This window comes from Centruroides sculpturatus, unplaced genomic scaffold, assembly GCF_000671375.1.
Source record: "Centruroides sculpturatus isolate CEXI.00-Female unplaced genomic scaffold, Cexi_2.0 scaffold1626, whole genome shotgun sequence".
Taxonomy (NCBI): Eukaryota; Metazoa; Arthropoda; class Arachnida; order Scorpiones; family Buthidae; genus Centruroides; species Centruroides sculpturatus.
This window is the reverse complement of record NW_019386005.1, coordinates 48,675-66,399: the sequence shown is the minus strand read 5'-3', so window position 1 is coordinate 66,399 and position 17,725 is coordinate 48,675. Positions and strand designations below refer to the sequence as shown.

The following is a 17,725-nucleotide window of genomic DNA, read 5'->3' as shown; positions in this document are numbered from 1 at the left end:
AATTCGATGACGAATTACAATTTGTACGTTTCGTATCGGGTGACAAGATTTTACTACTGGAGCCAGAATAATTTTGTTAACGAATGTGGCAAAAAAAGTATTAGGCCCAGTTACGTTACGCAAGATGCAATGCGGCATAAAATTAGGAACGTCGGCGGTCGTTCCGTTTAACGAATCAAAATCTAATAAGAATTAACTATTTTCAACGGGAATACGCAAGTCGTGCTCATTGTTTACACCTGATTTTATATAAGATGAGCGTAATTACGATAACCGCTCGGCATAACACGGGAAACTTTTGTCGGTTACGTAAGCATTTTTGCTATTTTTAAACGTAGTGTCCCAAAATGTTTTTTCTTTCGTAGAATGTAACTGTAAACTCCAAGACACGCGGTTTTAGTAAGGTGACGCGTTTCGAACTGAAACAGGTAAAGTTTACAATTGCGTATTGTATTTTAACGAATTTTCGTTAGAGCCAGTTTGACCGCACGTAAGGGTGCAGTTTCGACACCCGCTTTCTTAAATAATACGTATTAAGCTATCTTTAATACTACTAGAATACAGTCTCGTATTGGCCAGTCATATTTTAAAATGTATATATATAAGCCGCCTTATAGAGGTATTTATTTATTAAATTACTCTTACCGATTTTGAAGCATTCTATTGTGTACCGTGCGTGGTAGAATCTTGTTTTTTGTTAGTTTACGGCCCGCGTGGGAGTGACGTTTCTCGGAAGTATACCGTTGCTCTGAAATGTGTGGAGCAAGCAAGAAGCGTGCGAAAATCCGAGATTCCCTAATATACAGATTTGAGCAAAATTTTTTAGCTTGTTGCACGGACAAAAAGAAACCCGCGCATTTAAAAAACGTTTGTCCAAATTATGTTTCTTTCTAATTAGCTCACTCCCGTAGCGTTGAATTTCCTTTGCCCCGAAACTCAGGATGCTTCTTGGTTGCATCTTTGTTTTAACCTTTGTATTTTATACGATGTAACATCTTTTCTAATTGTACGATTTTTTTTATTCCGTGTAGAATTGTAAAACGTGTACAATGTTTTTTTTAATCGTGTTAATAAAATTCGTTTCTTTTCAGATCGCTTTAGAACGACAATTTTATTAAAATTCCCATACACACGGATAAGTTCCAACGCAATTACGTTTTAAAAAAGTATTCGCGCGAGGGCCATCCACGAGGATGGATCGTGTTGCTAACCGATAAATGGAATGGCGACCGGTTTAAAAGACGAAATTTAAAAAGTTTGTTAACGTGAACGTCCCCTCGTGTGGAATGTGACACGTGGCACGCGCGTCTTTAAAACATGCCAAAGTACTGTATGCTCTTTTGCCCAGTAAAAACCCCCTCAAAAATTTTTAGTACTCAGAAACCCGTTTAGAGCCTAATGTTCACACGAAACAACAATTTGCCGATTTCTTCTCCGGTTAACTAACGTTAAAATATTTTATGCTTTGGAATCTAATTTAATTTAGTCGACCGGACTCGGAATTCTTTTTCTACCGAAAACGTTGGCTTTGGCGCGAGTTCCGCGATTCTTCCCATTTCAGTAGATGGTGACTTCGCACAGAACAAATAAAAACAATCTGGACCACCCGTTGGCTATTCCGCTGGCTTTTATGTAGACGTAGCGCCCCCAGGTGTCGTCGGAACATTCGAAGTGAAGCCTGCGACGAAACAGCGCGCTGTTCAGACGGGAAACGGAGGAACACTTGCCTCCGTTGGACACGTTTTCCAATTTTGCTTTGTTTTCCACGTAGGCCGTTAATTTGTCCAGATTACGAAGGTAGTCTCCGTACAGATTGGCTCGATCTGCAAACAAATAGTCGTCGTTAGGCGGGAAACCAGAACGCGTAGAACAAACGAAGCGTCGCTCACCTTGGCCTTTTCCCTGCCAGGTCGTGACCACCAGACCGCGAATCCTCCTCTTCTCTCCTAGATCCACCATCCACGCGGGATGGTCGACGTAGTAGTTGTCCAAAATGGCACACTTCTGCAGGGTGGCGTCCGCGTCTCCGTCCACGGCCAGAGACGAGTGCCCGTACTTCCATCCGTGCCATGCGTGTCTCTTGTCGTTCACCCACGTCTCTCTCTTGTAAGCCAGATTTTCCACTAGGAATTTTCAATTTTGGTTAATAATACAGTACTTGACCGATTCTTAGGGAAAAGGAAACGGTCGTCACGCTTTGTTCTTAAACCAGTAAAGAATTAATACCTTCTTCGTACAAGGCCTGATCAAAAAATATATGGATTGAAGCTGCAAAAGTGAAAACTTGCCAAAAAAATCAGTTTCTCTCGAAAGTTCTTTCGCAGTTGTAAGCAAGCGAGTTTAGAAGACTGATCCCTATGACTTGTTATGCAAACTGCTTGTTGTTATACCTCTCCGAATGCTTATTTTCTTATAATATACTGCTATAATCACCGTGACTTTGTTTGTAGGACCGATTTTCAAACTAATGGCGAATATAGAAGTGAAAAATATCAGAAATTGCCGTTAGATCGGCCCCCTCTGTGTTTTGCACTGACTTCATTGCCACCAAAAAAGATTTTGCGAAGATTTTCCACTGTATGAACAATTTCGGCAAGTTATGGGCTCAGGATGGTTAATCTTTTCCCGTGCGGTCGAGAAATCGCAGGGCAAACTCGTTCGAATTTGACACAACCAGTTTTTTATTACAATTTCCAATATACTTCAACTAATTCTCTGGAACTCTTTGCGTTTTGGCTCGTGCCGAAACTTAAAACTTTCTTGGTTCTCAGATTCTCCTCTGAAAAATATGATTTGTATGCGGTACCTGATATGGTACATGTGTCGCCGAAATTTCTCTGCTTGGAAAACCGAAAATGTTTGCCCGAATCTATAGCATCATATTTAAATTCACAAGCAGGCCAGACTTATAATTTGTTTTAAACAGTTCCTAAAGAAATGTATCCTACAGAACATTGTCATTGTCAGTTTTTAATGCCCAAATTTGTTTTTGGCCAATATTTACACACAGAAAAACTGTCGGTTTCGAGTTTCTGCAAATGGCAAAGCAGTTTTTACATTACAAGAATTTGTAGTACTAGTGTTAAAAACACACACTATGCTTGTATTTTGGATGTTGCTGGTGGGAGAGAGGTTTGTACGGTATCGCAATGCCTAAGACAAAGGCCTCACAAAAGCTCATTTAAGCAGATGGTATTTGATCGATTTTACAATTTAGGCAAGTGTTTGAAAAATTTTTAAGAAAGATTAGAAAAAAAAATTTCTACACAATGTGATATAGCTTGCAGGCTATATGTGCAATCATATTTTTTAACAATATGTATAAAGGAAAGTCATTAAATAACAGGAATTTTAATCTAAAATTCATGGATGTATGCACTGCAAAAAACCTTATTGCGGGGGACAAAACTTTTTAGTAATAAGCCATATAGGAATTGCGGCGGTTGGGCGATATGTGTGTGCACAATACTTGTATGATATGGCCATTCTGCTGTTGCATGACATCTGATACAATGAAATGGCAGATCAAGAGTGAATCTGTGACTATGGACTATATATCCATAGTCAGATTCACTAACCACACAAAAATATTATGCATGATATCTGCTACACACTTTTCTATAGTCGAGGTTGACTTGTCAAGTACACTTGCATTATTATGCTTGGGAAGGAGATGCTTTTCTCCAATGAAAGCTAGATGAGCCATTACGGAAACAGAGTAAGAGATGATCGGCACAGCAGAAGCATGTGTTGGCCAAAAATTCAAGATGTTTGCTTCTGTCGGGAAAGTCATGCATTCAATATTTTGGAATGTCGATGGCTTTATATTGGTGCACTTCCAGGATAAGGGTTGAACTGCAAGTAATGCTCAATATCGTGACATGCCGTTGGACAAATCAAAGCCCACAATACGACTGAAATGTCTGGGACTTGTTATGAAGCAGAAAAACTCCTTTAGAGAACACCTGGCCCCATGTGGGTGTGCAGTGATCTGAAATTTGAGGTGACAAAACATCCATAGTACAATCCAGACTTTCAAAAGGTCCAACAAGTGGAAATGGTGCAAAGAACATTTCCAAGTTTGGAAGTTTCTCGACCAATGACACCAGGATAATAGAGGCAGTGCAAAATTGGTTAAAGGTCACAACAAAAAGCTTTTCCTCGAAGGTGTCTGGATCAAGTATGCTGTAAAGCACACTTTGTCCATGAGCTTCCAGATTATGTTGAAACATAAGGCACAAACAACTTTTTCACAAGAATACTTCTGTAAAGAAACTATAAAATTCCTGTTATTTATGACTTTCCCTTGTAAAACAACTTTTTATATCTTAGTGTTATAGTGTTTGATGTTACTGATTGAAACTAAGTGTATATAATAGAAATTGATTACAATGATTCAAAACCTCCCTGTACTGTACAAAAAAATGTTTGTTATTATTATTATTATTAATCTGTGGCAGCTCTGCATGTCAAGGGAATAAGTATAACAACAATTATCTCTCTCTTCAGGAAGTTCATTAGTAAAATAAGAACTTGTGTATCAAATACAAACAAATATATTGAAATATATAATTTTTGCATACAGTATTGTTTTTATGAAAGTAATTTCAACTAACTGCATGGATAAATTTCTGTTTCCAAAACTAAGACTCAGAAATCCTAATTACAAAATTTACCATATCAACCAGATTTGGTGTTCTTAAGAAAAATATATTAGAAGAATGTTGGATAACTAGATCAATCCAAAATATATTTTTTATCAGACTTGGCAATCAGTCTCAACAGTAAAGCTGTTAATGGACAGGCATTACTAGAGGCCATATATGACAAATTCATTCCATATAATAAAACAGCCAGTAAATTGGAGTTTGTTACACTACACTTAAACTTCATTATGGTTGATCGTGTATATTGATATGATCAAAATAAATCTTACCGCATTCAGTATCCTCATTCAATCTCATAAATCCTGGTGGACAGGCTCCTAAAATTTCACTTGATTAGTGCCACTTTGAATGATGACTTAAAGCAAAATTTTACTGACCCGTATGTAGACAGCCAATGATGCCGACTCTCATGCTCAGTCGTCCCTTCCAGCGAGTCGGATGGATCCTGATGTATCGTGCCACGAAGGGCCTGTTTAAATAATGGCGTCTCTCCGTGTCTTTATCCATGTTACCGCCCAATTCCTGCATGTACTTTAGTTAGTATTAGATGGGAAAAATGACAGTTAATTTTCTGACAAACTCACCGTTATCTGTGGATTGTTAGAACTATCTTCTTTGTACAGGTACCATACTACACTGTTGTTGCTATAAGATAACGTATAAGAAGTTACCCACTGTTTTCTTCTGCTGTCCGCCCTCCCTTTCGTAACGATTCCCGTGACCATGGTCGGCGGACCAAGATCAACCTGCAACCACTGGTGAACTGCATTTAAAGAAAACAAATGTGACGGTAATTGTGAGTTAGAGTCGACAGATCTAAGGCCGACTCACCGTCATTATGCCTGGCACACCAGCTTCCTCTGCCATAAATGTACGCATCATCCGGAGTGCAAGTTCTTTGTTTCTTCCAAGGTCGCGAGCTAGAAGCGGACATTTTTGCTCTTGGAGGAAGACTTATTATCTCATTGCATTCTAAAAAATACAGATTTTGTTAGAAATTCAAAGCATACATGTTAAACATCATGATGGTGCCAACCTTGACAGCCAATAATTTCCATCCGCATGCTGGGATACTTATGCCATTCCATCACATGAATACGGAGAAAACGAGCAGTGATTGGAAATTGCAGATAGGAATGTTTTATGGAATGAGAATCTATGTTTCCTTTAAACAACTGTACATGGAAAAAATTACAGTAGTAGATATTTTTGATTACCATGTGCAAGATTTTAACTATATCTACAACTTACCTTTCTTTTTCCATAAATATCACTACAATATTTCCAATGATAGGCATCCATACTATGAGATACCAGATACAATGTCACCCACTGGCGACCGTCTCCTCTACCTTGTGTCAGTATTCCAGTCACCTGAAAAACAAAGCTGATTCCGTTAGCGTGCATAGAATACCAGGTAAGATATTAATATCTACGTTGTTGTTCAAACTGCCAAACATTATAGCTATTGTAATCCAATCCACAACATGGAAAAATAGATCTCTGGAAAAAACCTAATCATACTCTGAATATTAAGTTGTGCATTTTGCCTATTGATTTGCAAAAGTATTAAATCCCACATACAGCCACTGAACATCTTTATATGCGCTCGTGTCAATCCATTGTTTAACCATACAGAGATCTTGAGACTTATCACACATGTCATTCGATTTATGTGCCAACAATGAAACAAGTTTCAGATTTGTAGAGGAATGAGCCTCACCTTGGCAGGTACACCAAAATCCACCTGCAGCCACTCATAAGCCTCCGGGTGGCCTGGACACCAGGCAAAGCCACCGGTCCGCAGGAGCCGGGCATGCCTGGCACCGCAGCCAGGATCCTGGAGAGGGGAGAGGGCCGAACTAGAGCTGATTTGCCAGTCTTCCACAGCACCATTCATCATTCCCAGAGGTTTGCTGCATCCTACATAAAAGAGAAGAAAAAAAATTTGATGTCAAGAAAATGTGTAATAAAATTTTAACGATGCGTGGTTAAAACATCGTTAACCCATAATAAAAGGAGGGAAATGCAATTAAAAATACATTTTTAAAATGGAAAAATGTATTTTTAAGTGAATTTTTCTCTAATAAAATTTGGTACCGTTCACTTTTAAAAAAAATTGAATTTTCAGGGATATTTTAAAATCGAATTTTAAATTGAATGTGGAAAGCGGCGATCGTATTAAATGGACGAGACGTGCGAGATGAGTTTAGAGAAGAAAAAAAACTCCTCCCACGTTTACTTACCGCTTCCTGCTACGGACGTCATCAGCGAGGCCACCAATCCTATGACGTAAGAAAACATTTTCAGGTGCATCTCTGTCAATAAAAATGTATTTAAAAATCAATCAGTTAAAAGTTCCACTCTCTTAATGTTCTACTTAGCCTAATTGCGGACATTTTCGTTCCGATTACCTTACCCCCCTCTGGCTTCGAGTTAGGGGGAAAAATTAGGAGTTTATAGTGAAATAATTCTCTACAAACCTCCGAAATTTTATCTCGTCGGAAGTAAGATCTAGAGGTAATTCCTCGAAAACCTTTATTTTGGGGTTTTTTTTAGTTGGAAATAAATTCTGGAGTTATAAAACTCGGAATTTCTTCAAATATCTTTTTAAAACGGGATAAACTCTATTTATTTATCGAATTTTAGTAGTAGCGAGCTACCGACGTCTTAAATTCTACCAATTTTAATCATTTTCACCCTAAAAATCTAAGTTGCCACTAAAATATGCGCACGACTATTGTAAAATTTTAATAGGATTTTTGTCGCGATTCGCCACTAAAACAAAACCCTGCGCTAGTTAATAATTTTTTATAAATTAAAAAAACTAATGGTAAAACGGTTATTTTAATCGTATTTCTCGTGCATCCACTACTAAGTCCCGAAAAATAGGTAATACGGGAGGAATTTCCGACGATCGTCTCAACACTACATCGAGAGAGTTGGAGGTAAATCCTCCGAATCGCTAATTACAGTAGCGAAAGGGTTTTAGAAAAGGCGACAAATTTTGGTTTCGGCGACGTCTCCGATGGAAAATTCCGAAAACGTTTCGCCACGCAACAAACGGGGAAGGAGTTCGGAAAAAACTGTCCTAACGAGTGACGAGAACACATTGGAACAACAATGGGGCCGAAGGGGGAGGGGGCACTCCATAAACAACGCAGAAAGAGAGAGGAAAGATAACGCTTAAGGGTCGACAAATTTACGACGGACGTTTTCGATTTTCCGCGAAGATTACGCGCGATAAATTCTCCCGAGGAGACGACAAAAGGGGGGACGATCGTATCCTAGTTCATGGTCTAAGGGGGAAGCGGGACGAGTGAAGCGTGGAGAAAAACCCATACAAGTTTAGCAAATCCTTTTACAGTGTCTTTAAACTCTAAAATTTGATGTTCTGTTTAGTTTAGTTTAGTTTTTCGGGATATTCGGAGAGCGCGAGAGTCGAATTTCAAAACAAAATGGGTAGACTTCCGGTTAAGATCCGAACCCGATCCTTAACAAACGAAACTTGGAAATCCAATTACTCGCGGAAGTAGTCACTTTTTTTCTTCTTTGGAAACTCGAGCTCGCCTTCCGGCTCCCCATTTAGTCACGCGATCAAATTAGCGGGTTGTTAATTTCACTGCAGGATCACACGCAATTAAGCTACAGGCAGAGCCTCGCTATTTGTAACGTCACGTGACCGACAAACGCATTCGGGGGATTCGCGCGAGAAAAAAAATTAGCTCGCAAACGAACCCTAAAGCTTAGTTCACACTGAGCGCGATTCGCTGGCGAAAGCGAAAAACAGAGCGAATAACCCGTCAAACGAGTCATGTTTGACCGGTTATTCGCTCTGTTTTTCGCTTTCTCCAGCGAATCGCGCTCAGTGTGAACTAAGCTTAAATCGCGAGACAAGAAATCGCCGTCGTCACTTCCTATCCGGGCGATAAAAGAAACGGGACGATTGTAGCCTCATCGTCCGTGACGTCACACAAGGCGGCAGAAAAATCGACTTATTATATCCAGTGTGAAAAAGGAAAGAACAGGAAAACTGTGCGATACAGATAAGGGAACGGCGCTTTGATTAATAACATTATCGCTCGGATAGCAGACGAAATTCGGAAAGTTCAACCCCATCTAACGCGCGTTTTACACACGACAGTACAAACGAAACACTAGCTGCAATCTAAACACGACGGAGGGGCGAGGGGACAAAACGAAACTGGAAAATTTACGTTGTCCAACTGTTTGTTTAAGTCCGGAATCATAAATCAGTTTCGGATTCCTTCTCCCCACGCCGCAGTGTGCATAAACGAACTTTGACCCCAGACGGAATTAAGGACACTTTAAGCAAAGAGGGAGGGTTAAAGAATGTTTATACGCTATATAAAAAATAAACCACTCGGTAGAAGAGTGTCGAGAGGTGTTTTCCCAGCATCTACGTCACACCAGAGTGTTAAGTGTTTGCTTGGGATTGATAATTATGACGTCGCAGCAGCCTGTTAATTGAGATAACGTTAAAACTTTATCGGGGGAGGTGATTAATTTTGATTAAGCGTCAAACAAAGAGAGAGAGGAGTGCTAGCTTGTATGCAAATTAATCACCAAAGAGGTTATCTGTCTAGTTGCGTAACGAAAACGGATTTTTTTCCTCACCCACGCTCTAAACTCTGACTCATTCTTGTATTTAACTAAAATTTTATCCACTAGTTATACATTTGTTAGAGATTTTGCTTGCCTTTATTTAGAGACAAAACCGTTCGAAGTGTCTTAAGTATTAAAAAAAAAGAATAAACTCTATCGCATAACCTAAAACTGTACTCATTTTGGTTAGTGTACCTGACCTTTTCCTTCTTAAAAAAAGCACACCCACCTGTACAGGTATCGCTGACTGATTTGAATATTGTGTAGCGTAGTGTTAAACAAACGTACAGTACCTCTACACGTTTCGTAGTCGAAGTGACCCTTATTTGCAAGTGTTCGGTGTAAGGTGGCTTTTTACGTGCTCGTGTTAAAGAGAAAACGGAAGTGTTTACGCACAAAAATTACACATAAAAACCAAGAAAAACTCACCCCGTTTGGCAAGAAAGAGTCGATAAGTCGTTCCACCTCCATCGGCTCTCCTTCTGTCAACTGTTTTCGGGCGCAACCGGATCGACTTCACACCACGATCTGCCGTCACATCACCCTCTTCCGTCTCTTCCTTCGATCACGTGACGCGTTACTAGAAAATAGGAAGGGGGAGAAAAAAAAAGTTTCTCTGCGTCTCATGGGGGCCACGAATCCCCCATTTACGAATACTCTCCCGAACTACGCAGACATATACAGGAAGGAGGAGGTGCATTCTATTCCCCTCCACTCTAGAAATCTTTTTCTTCCTCGCCAATGTCAATCTGGCCATCAAATTGGCCAAATTGCTGTCATTAAAAGATTGTTTTACTGGAGGAGTTGGCCTGAGGGATGCCATTTATGAGAAAGAATTGGAAGAATGGAATCCGGAAAATTGAATTATGAAGTTCCCCCTCTACTTCTTCACAGTTTCCTCTACTTTCTTTCGATTTTTTTTTCTAGTTTTGTGTCAGAGGTTGTTATAACTTAGAAATGGAAGAGAAATGTGGAAAAGGCATCCTTAAATATGGCTTTTCGGAGGTAATAATTGCTAAAATTTGCATAATCATCTTTTATTAATCACAGGAAACTTCAATAATTATCTCACTGCATTTTTATTAAAGCATAAATTGACATACAAGAGAAAAACAAATTTTAACTTACAATAAAATGGGCTAAAATTTGTTATAGTTCTCTCTAAAATTAAAAAAAAACTCTTGTAAATAATTTTAATTTAACAAATTTTTCTTTTTTAAATATAATTAAAAATAAACTAAATTCTGACTAGAAGGTAAAAATTATTTAAGTATATTGTAAGTTTTAGATAGTTATACATGTATATACTGTATATATATATGCAAAGATATATGGTATTACGTTGTTGTCTTAGATATTCTTGAATTAAAAGTTTCTAGAAGAGGAATTTTTTCTAGAGATCCACAAACCGTTCCACAAGAGAGGGAGTTTGGAATCTCCAAATAATTTGGCATCTTTATGGACTAGCGTCCGAGAATGTTCTCAATGATTTTGGCACCTACGAGTTGTAGTAAGGTTTTTAAAAAAGCAACATTCAGACAAGACAAGGATTTAAGTTCTGCGCTTACTAAAACGTCACAACAAAAATTATGATATCACAGAAACCACAAATATACAATACAACCGTGTGATGTTTCCCTCCTTGTGCATTGGGAAAAATAATAAAATTAATAGTGCATAATTAATTAAAAAAAGTCAAGTATGGAAAATTGGTTATTATAGAGTGAATGGAATTATGTGAAATTTAATAATTGCAGTTTAGAGGAACAACTAAACATCGAGTAATTTCGTACAGATCTATAAATAAAAAATACAAATGAGATGGAATGAGAAATCAAAGATCTTAAAAATAAAATAAAAAACATTGAAGTGAAAGAGGATGAAGAATCTCTTTGAAGAAGCACTCCAACACATTTGCATAACACAAGCAAGATATGTTTTGGTGTATTTCTACTTTAAAATATGTCTCACTCAACTGCATTTTCTAATATTTGCCAATTTATATAATTATAATTGCATAAAATGGCAAATAATTGTATAAAATCTGTAGCTTTATTAAATATGAGAGATATACAAAACTATTTTTACTCCATGGTTGATATCTACCTTATTTACTGTAATTCTAACTGCAAGCAGTCTGTTTTCAAACAGTCACTGCTTTGAAAGAAGCAAAAATAACAACATAAATGGATACCAATGATAGTGTAAAATATCTTTGAAAATTTAATATAATTTCTGAAATTATAAAATTTTCAACTGAATAATTCAGTCATCTTAAACTACATTTTTGACTTGTGATAAAAATTGTGTGAAGATAAAATCATTGTTTCAGTTCCTGAGTAATAAAGGATGTCAGAATGCTTTTTCATGAGTATAAATTAATTTTTTTTCAATTATAAAACCATATGAAACTGATAAAACAGCAACTACATCAATTTTTGCAAAATTGAAAATACATTTTACTTTGACAGTAACTATAATTATATGCACAGAAAGTTGCAACTAATTTTGATTTAACCTTCCTAACAGAAATTAAACACTCAACTTAATCAAAAATGTATATTATTTAATATCTTTTATTAAAGACCAATTGATGTGCCAATTGTTTCTTACTATAATTACAATATATCAAAGAGATTAACAGCTGAAAATATATTAATTTCAATTTTTGTGACTACGGAAGTAACCAAATGCAATGATACCGAATGAGATGAACTTAAATAAATGCTCAGAAAGTTCTGAAATGACAAGTGAAAGTGAAATAAGTGTGGATAATCATACTAATTTGGAGACTGATGCAAGCAAATGTTAAAAGTTTTATTTGGTAAATGTGTGCATTAATAAAGAGTTAACCAAAATAAGCCATATAAAATGTATGGCCAAAAACAAATATCTTGAATACTGAAGGGCACAGTCTTTACATATTTTCTGTACTCTTATGTATATTTTTACATACTGTTTGATTAAAGTCATCCATTCTTATGCAACATACAACTGAGATTATACAAGCTTGGAATCTTTACTGCATATTGCATTCATTCAACTTTCACACCATCCACAACACAAATTATTTTGAAGTGATGAATCTTTAGTATAAATGACATTGTCAGTTTAAGAGAATTTTGATCAATGTTTTTGTTTTCCTAACATTAACATAAATAAAAATGCAAAATTTGATTTCAATTGAGAGGGGGAAATTTAGAAGGAAAAAAAAATTAATATATCTGCTGTTTTATCAATTTTAGTTATTAAAACAAACATGAAAAAGTTAAAATTGGAAATTAAGCATAAGTGGAGAAATCTGTTACTAATTTGTTTCTCACAGGAAAATTTTGAAGAAAAATTTTTTTAGAATTGATGCAATTTAAATTGCTAAACACACAAATGACAAGACAATGCAATAAATTATAATGTTAAAGCATAAAAACAATAAAGCTTATTGAGCATTTTGGCACAATTAACTGTATTCAACATACATTATTACAAATGAATTATAGCTTAATGCATTTTTATGCTTTTCCATTTATTGCATTAAAAAATATTAAGAGATTTTTAGTTCCAAGCTTTTTCAATTTTTACAAAATTATAATTAAAAATCATTCCATTATTCCTGTTAATTAAACATTTTTAAAAATGGAAATGTAATGAGTGTGGTATTATTTGTAAAATTCACATATTGTGGTTAAATAAAAATCTGTATACTTGATAATTGATTGTATCTTTTGTTGCAAGTGTATATGTAATACTTTTACATATATAAATAAATATTTAACATATTTACATTAATTAATAAATGTTTTAAAAAATCTGTTATTGACTGTAATTACTACTGAACTGCTCAACTGATGTTCAAATCATTTGTTAATATAAATGCGACGGAGTATTATTAAAGCTAAATGGACTCTCGCAGTGAGATTGGTAATGGAAGCTAGCATTCAGTGGATTCTTCAGGATTGTCAGAGTCGATGAATTCGACGTGAGTGAATGGAAAATGACCTACTCTGCCCCACAGCTCGCCTTCCCATTGTCCATTTATGTTGGTCTTTGTCACTTTAATGATATCTCCAACCTAAAATGAAAGAAATAATAATGATTTTTTTTTTAGTTTTGAATTTCTATGTTTACAGAAAATAAAAAATATATATATACTTAAATTTTGAATGTTGAAACATTGTTTAAATCTTGAAAATATAAATGATTTAAATAACAAATGATCTAAAAGTACAGTGGAACCTTGGTATATGACCTTAACCCGTTCCTGATGTTTGGACTTATACCGAACAGGATGTATACTGAACCAACCTTTCCCATAAGAAGTAATGTAAAAATGATTAATCCGTTCTCATGTAAAAAAAAATAGTTGACTTTAAACACCTCACTTTTCTGGCTGGTTAGTTCCTGCTTGATTTTTTCATGAGATCAGCTTGTAACTTTTTAGCTTTCTCGCAAATAATTGCTTCTGATATGCTGTCTCTAGCACATTGTTTTTCAGTTATCCAAAGCAAAAGCAATTTCTCAACATGATCTAATGTCTTTGATCTCTGTTTAGAAATTGATTTAACCCCTTTCGCAACATTAGCAGATTTAATAATGTCTTTATTTTTCATGATTGTCGATATCATCGTTCTCAGAATACAATATGCAACAGTTAAAATCTCGAACACGCATGCCACCTTCATATTTCTCAACAATTTCTTTTTTCAGTTCCATTGTGATTCTAGTCATTTTTTAGTTTTCTGTTGCTTTTCATTTGCCTTTTTGCAATTAATGATTAATAAAAATAATAAAATTTTACTTACAAATTAAAATCAGAAGAAATTTAACAAAGTTATAAACTGTGACACCGCGAACGTCTAGTCTAGTCTAGTACACCAATAGTGCTACTTGTTCATAGATGGCGCATATAATTAAGTCGTATACTGAGCAAAATTTGTTTCGTCCAAATAGGACGTATTCCGAATTTGACATATTCTAAAGCAGACGTATACCGAGGTACCACTGTATTTAATTAACAGCAATTAATTCAGCTAATTTTATATCTTGATGAAATTTTTTAAAAAATTCAACACTTGGTACTAGAAAATCTATTATTTTAATATGAAGATAGCATATTTGTGAATAGTAAAACATTAATTTTTCCAGTGTTCTCAGATATTACAGAACAATACATAGCAAATTTCATCTCTATTTTAAAGAAATATACAGTACAGTACCTGTCTACAAAATAAGTAAATTTCTTTACAAGTCATATTGATCTACAATAATAATAATAATACTTTGCTAACAGTAGAAACTATTACTATAATTGATTCTAAAAAAACCTTAAATCTAATAAAAAAAAAGAGAACATTTATTAATGGAACAAACATTTTCAACCATGTATAATGGCCATCTTCAGATTCTAGAATGGAACATAATAAATTGAATCAAAACCATGTTTGAAAACTATAAATATTAAATAAATAAATATTTAACATATTTACATTAATTAATAAATGTTTTAAAAAATCTGTTATTGACTGTAATTACTACTGAACTGCTCAACTGATGTTCAAATCATTTGTTAATATAAATGCGACGGAGTATTATTAAAGCTAAATGGACTCTCGCAGTGAGATTGGTAATGGAAGCTAGCATTCAGTGGATTCTTCAGGATTGTCAGAGTCGATGAATTCGACGTGAGTGAATGGAAAATGACCTACTCTGCCCCACAGCTCGCCTTCCCATTGTCCATTTATGTTGGTCTTTGTCACTTTAATGATATCTCCAACCTAAAATGAAAGAAATAATAATGATTTTTTTTTTAGTTTTGAATTTCTATGTTTACAGAAAATAAAAAATATATATATACTTAAATTTTGAATGTTGAAACATTGTTTAAATCTTGAAAATATAAATGATTTAAATAACAAATGATCTAAAAGTACAGTGGAACCTTGGTATATGACCTTAACCCGTTCCTGATGTTTGGACTTATACCGAACAGGATGTATACTGAACCAACCTTTCCCATAAGAAGTAATGTAAAAATGATTAATCCGTTCTCATGTAAAAAAAAATAGTTGACTTTAAACACCTCACTTTTCTGGCTGGTTAGTTCCTGCTTGATTTTTTCATGAGATCAGCTTGTAACTTTTTAGCTTTCTCGCAAATAATTGCTTCTGATATGCTGTCTCTAGCACATTGTTTTTCAGTTATCCAAAGCAAAAGCAATTTCTCAACATGATCTAATGTCTTTGATCTCTGTTTAGAAATTGATTTAACCCCTTTCGCAACATTAGCAGATTTAATAATGTCTTTATTTTTCATGATTGTCGATATCATCGTTCTCAGAATACAATATGCAACAGTTAAAATCTCGAACACGCATGCCACCTTCATATTTCTCAACAATTTCTTTTTTCAGTTCCATTGTGATTCTAGTCATTTTTTAGTTTTCTGTTGCTTTTCATTTGCCTTTTTGCAATTAATGATTAATAAAAATAATAAAATTTTACTTACAAATTAAAATCAGAAGAAATTTAACAAAGTTATAAACTGTGACACCGCGAACGTCTAGTCTAGTCTAGTACACCAATAGTGCTACTTGTTCATAGATGGCGCATATAATTAAGTCGTATACTGAGCAAAATTTGTTTCGTCCAAATAGGACGTATTCCGAATTTGACATATTCTAAAGCAGACGTATACCGAGGTACCACTGTATTTAATTAACAGCAATTAATTCAGCTAATTTTATATCTTGATGAAATTTTTTAAAAAATTCAACACTTGGTACTAGAAAATCTATTATTTTAATATGAAGATAGCATATTTGTGAATAGTAAAACATTAATTTTTCCAGTGTTCTCAGATATTACAGAACAATACATAGCAAATTTCATCTCTATTTTAAAGAAATATACAGTACCTGTCTACAAAATAAGTAAATTTCTTTACAAGTCATATTGATCTACAATAATAATAATAATACTTTGCTAACAGTAGAAACTATTACTATAATTGATTCTAAAAAAACCTTAAATCTAATAAAAAAAAGAGAACATTTATTAATGGAACAAACATTTTCAACCATGTATAATGGCCATCTTCAGATTCTAGAATGGAACACAATAAACAGAAAAAAAAGCAAATTTACATAGTGAGTCATGTGTGTAAAAGTGATAAATAGTTTTTTACTGAATTTAAGGTTTTTTTCAAATAAATTTTGTGTCATTCTTTTGAAATTCGTCTGTGCTTTAGTCCTCTTTTGATGTCAAGCCTTTAATATATTGGTCCTTTAATACACACTCTGAAAATAAATTGTCTATATACAGACAATACAGAGTCCAATCTAAGTCAAATCTAATATTTTAAAAAAACTAAAATGAGATTCTTTCACATAACTTTACAGAGCCAATGTACTGGATCTTGAATGTATCATTTTGTTGCCGTATCTAAGCAACAAAGCTAAGATGACAGTAAATAATAAAATTGAACTTTCTGAATTTTTATTCTGTTCTAACTTATCATACGATGTTGTGTGACTTTTTTTTTATCATCTCAAAATTTCAAATAGATTATAAAGTTTAAACATAACTTATATGAGTCAAACATATAGAAAATTATAAGTACAGTGGTGCCTCATATAATGTGCTTAATCTGTTCCAGGTGCACATCCGTTAAGTGAAAAGTCCGTTATACGAAACGCATTTTCCCATAGAAATACATGTTAAAACATATAATTCATTCCGCAGCATAAAATAACCGTACTGTACCATAAAAAAATAAAAATGGAGTAGTCACCAATTATGCTGGGTAGTCAGATGTTGTGAGGAGGAGGTGGAGGAACACTTTCTTTACACATTCATACAGATACAGACTTTGTACACATTTCAGCAGGTCTCTTTTTATTGTTTTATAATCGGAGTCAGATTCAGGAGAGGCTACCGGAGATTGCAGGGTCATCTCCTCTTGTTCCATCCTTTGTTTTTTTGGCAGCTTGCTTCTTGAAAAACATGTCTAAGGTGATTTGTTTCTCTCTCTTCTTCAACACCTGTCGGAAATGACGGGCAAGGGTGTCATTGTAGAGATCATTGATCCTGTTGGCCTTGGCTGTGTTTGGATAATGAGTGTTGGTAAACTCCTTAACCTCTCCCCATTTGACAAGGAAGTTTTTGTCAACTTTCACTCCTGATGATGTCTTGCTTTGCTTCAATTGAAATCATCTTTCTGTTTTTTTAGGAGCCATGATTTGCACAACACTTGAATAAATGTAAATACCCTGCACTGAGGTGATGTACATAATAAACAAGGGAGCAAGCCGAATCCAAACGGAAGCTCTGTACTTCAGATATACTAATAATATATTCTAATAATACTAATATATTATAAAAATAGCAGATTGTCATTGGCAACGGCAAAAGAGTGGAAACATCATTTGCACTTGTTCG

General features: G+C 34.9%; 2 protein-coding genes across 2 annotated transcripts in view; both read right to left on the bottom strand.

Moving 5' to 3' along the window:
- Nucleotides 1-1,129: 1,129 nt before the first annotated feature.
- Nucleotides 1,130-13,395, bottom strand: LOC111613069 (EGF-like repeat and discoidin I-like domain-containing protein 3). Its single transcript, XM_023354372.1, has 11 exons — nt 9,723-13,395; nt 6,914-6,985; nt 6,391-6,590; nt 5,919-6,041; nt 5,704-5,842; nt 5,499-5,639; nt 5,252-5,430; nt 5,045-5,189; nt 4,937-4,984; nt 1,890-2,123; nt 1,130-1,823 (listed from the first exon to the last, which is right to left on the bottom strand). Exons 2-11 carry the CDS (start codon nt 6,981-6,983, stop codon nt 1,558-1,560), a joined length of 1,545 nt encoding a protein of 514 aa, XP_023210140.1. The 5' UTR covers nt 6,984-6,985; nt 9,723-13,395; the 3' UTR covers nt 1,130-1,557.
- A 1,364-nt stretch (nt 13,396-14,759) lies between these two features.
- The window catches only part of LOC111613068 (adapter molecule Crk-like), a gene marked incomplete at its 5' end in the record, with an annotated part of 51,110 nt that continues 48,144 nt past the window's right edge, over nt 14,760-17,725 (bottom strand). Inside the window, one exon of the mRNA XM_023354370.1 lies at nt 14,760-15,064. Within this exon, the coding sequence (XP_023210138.1) occupies nt 14,924-15,064 (141 nt within the window). The remainder of the gene's footprint in view (nt 15,065-17,725) is intronic.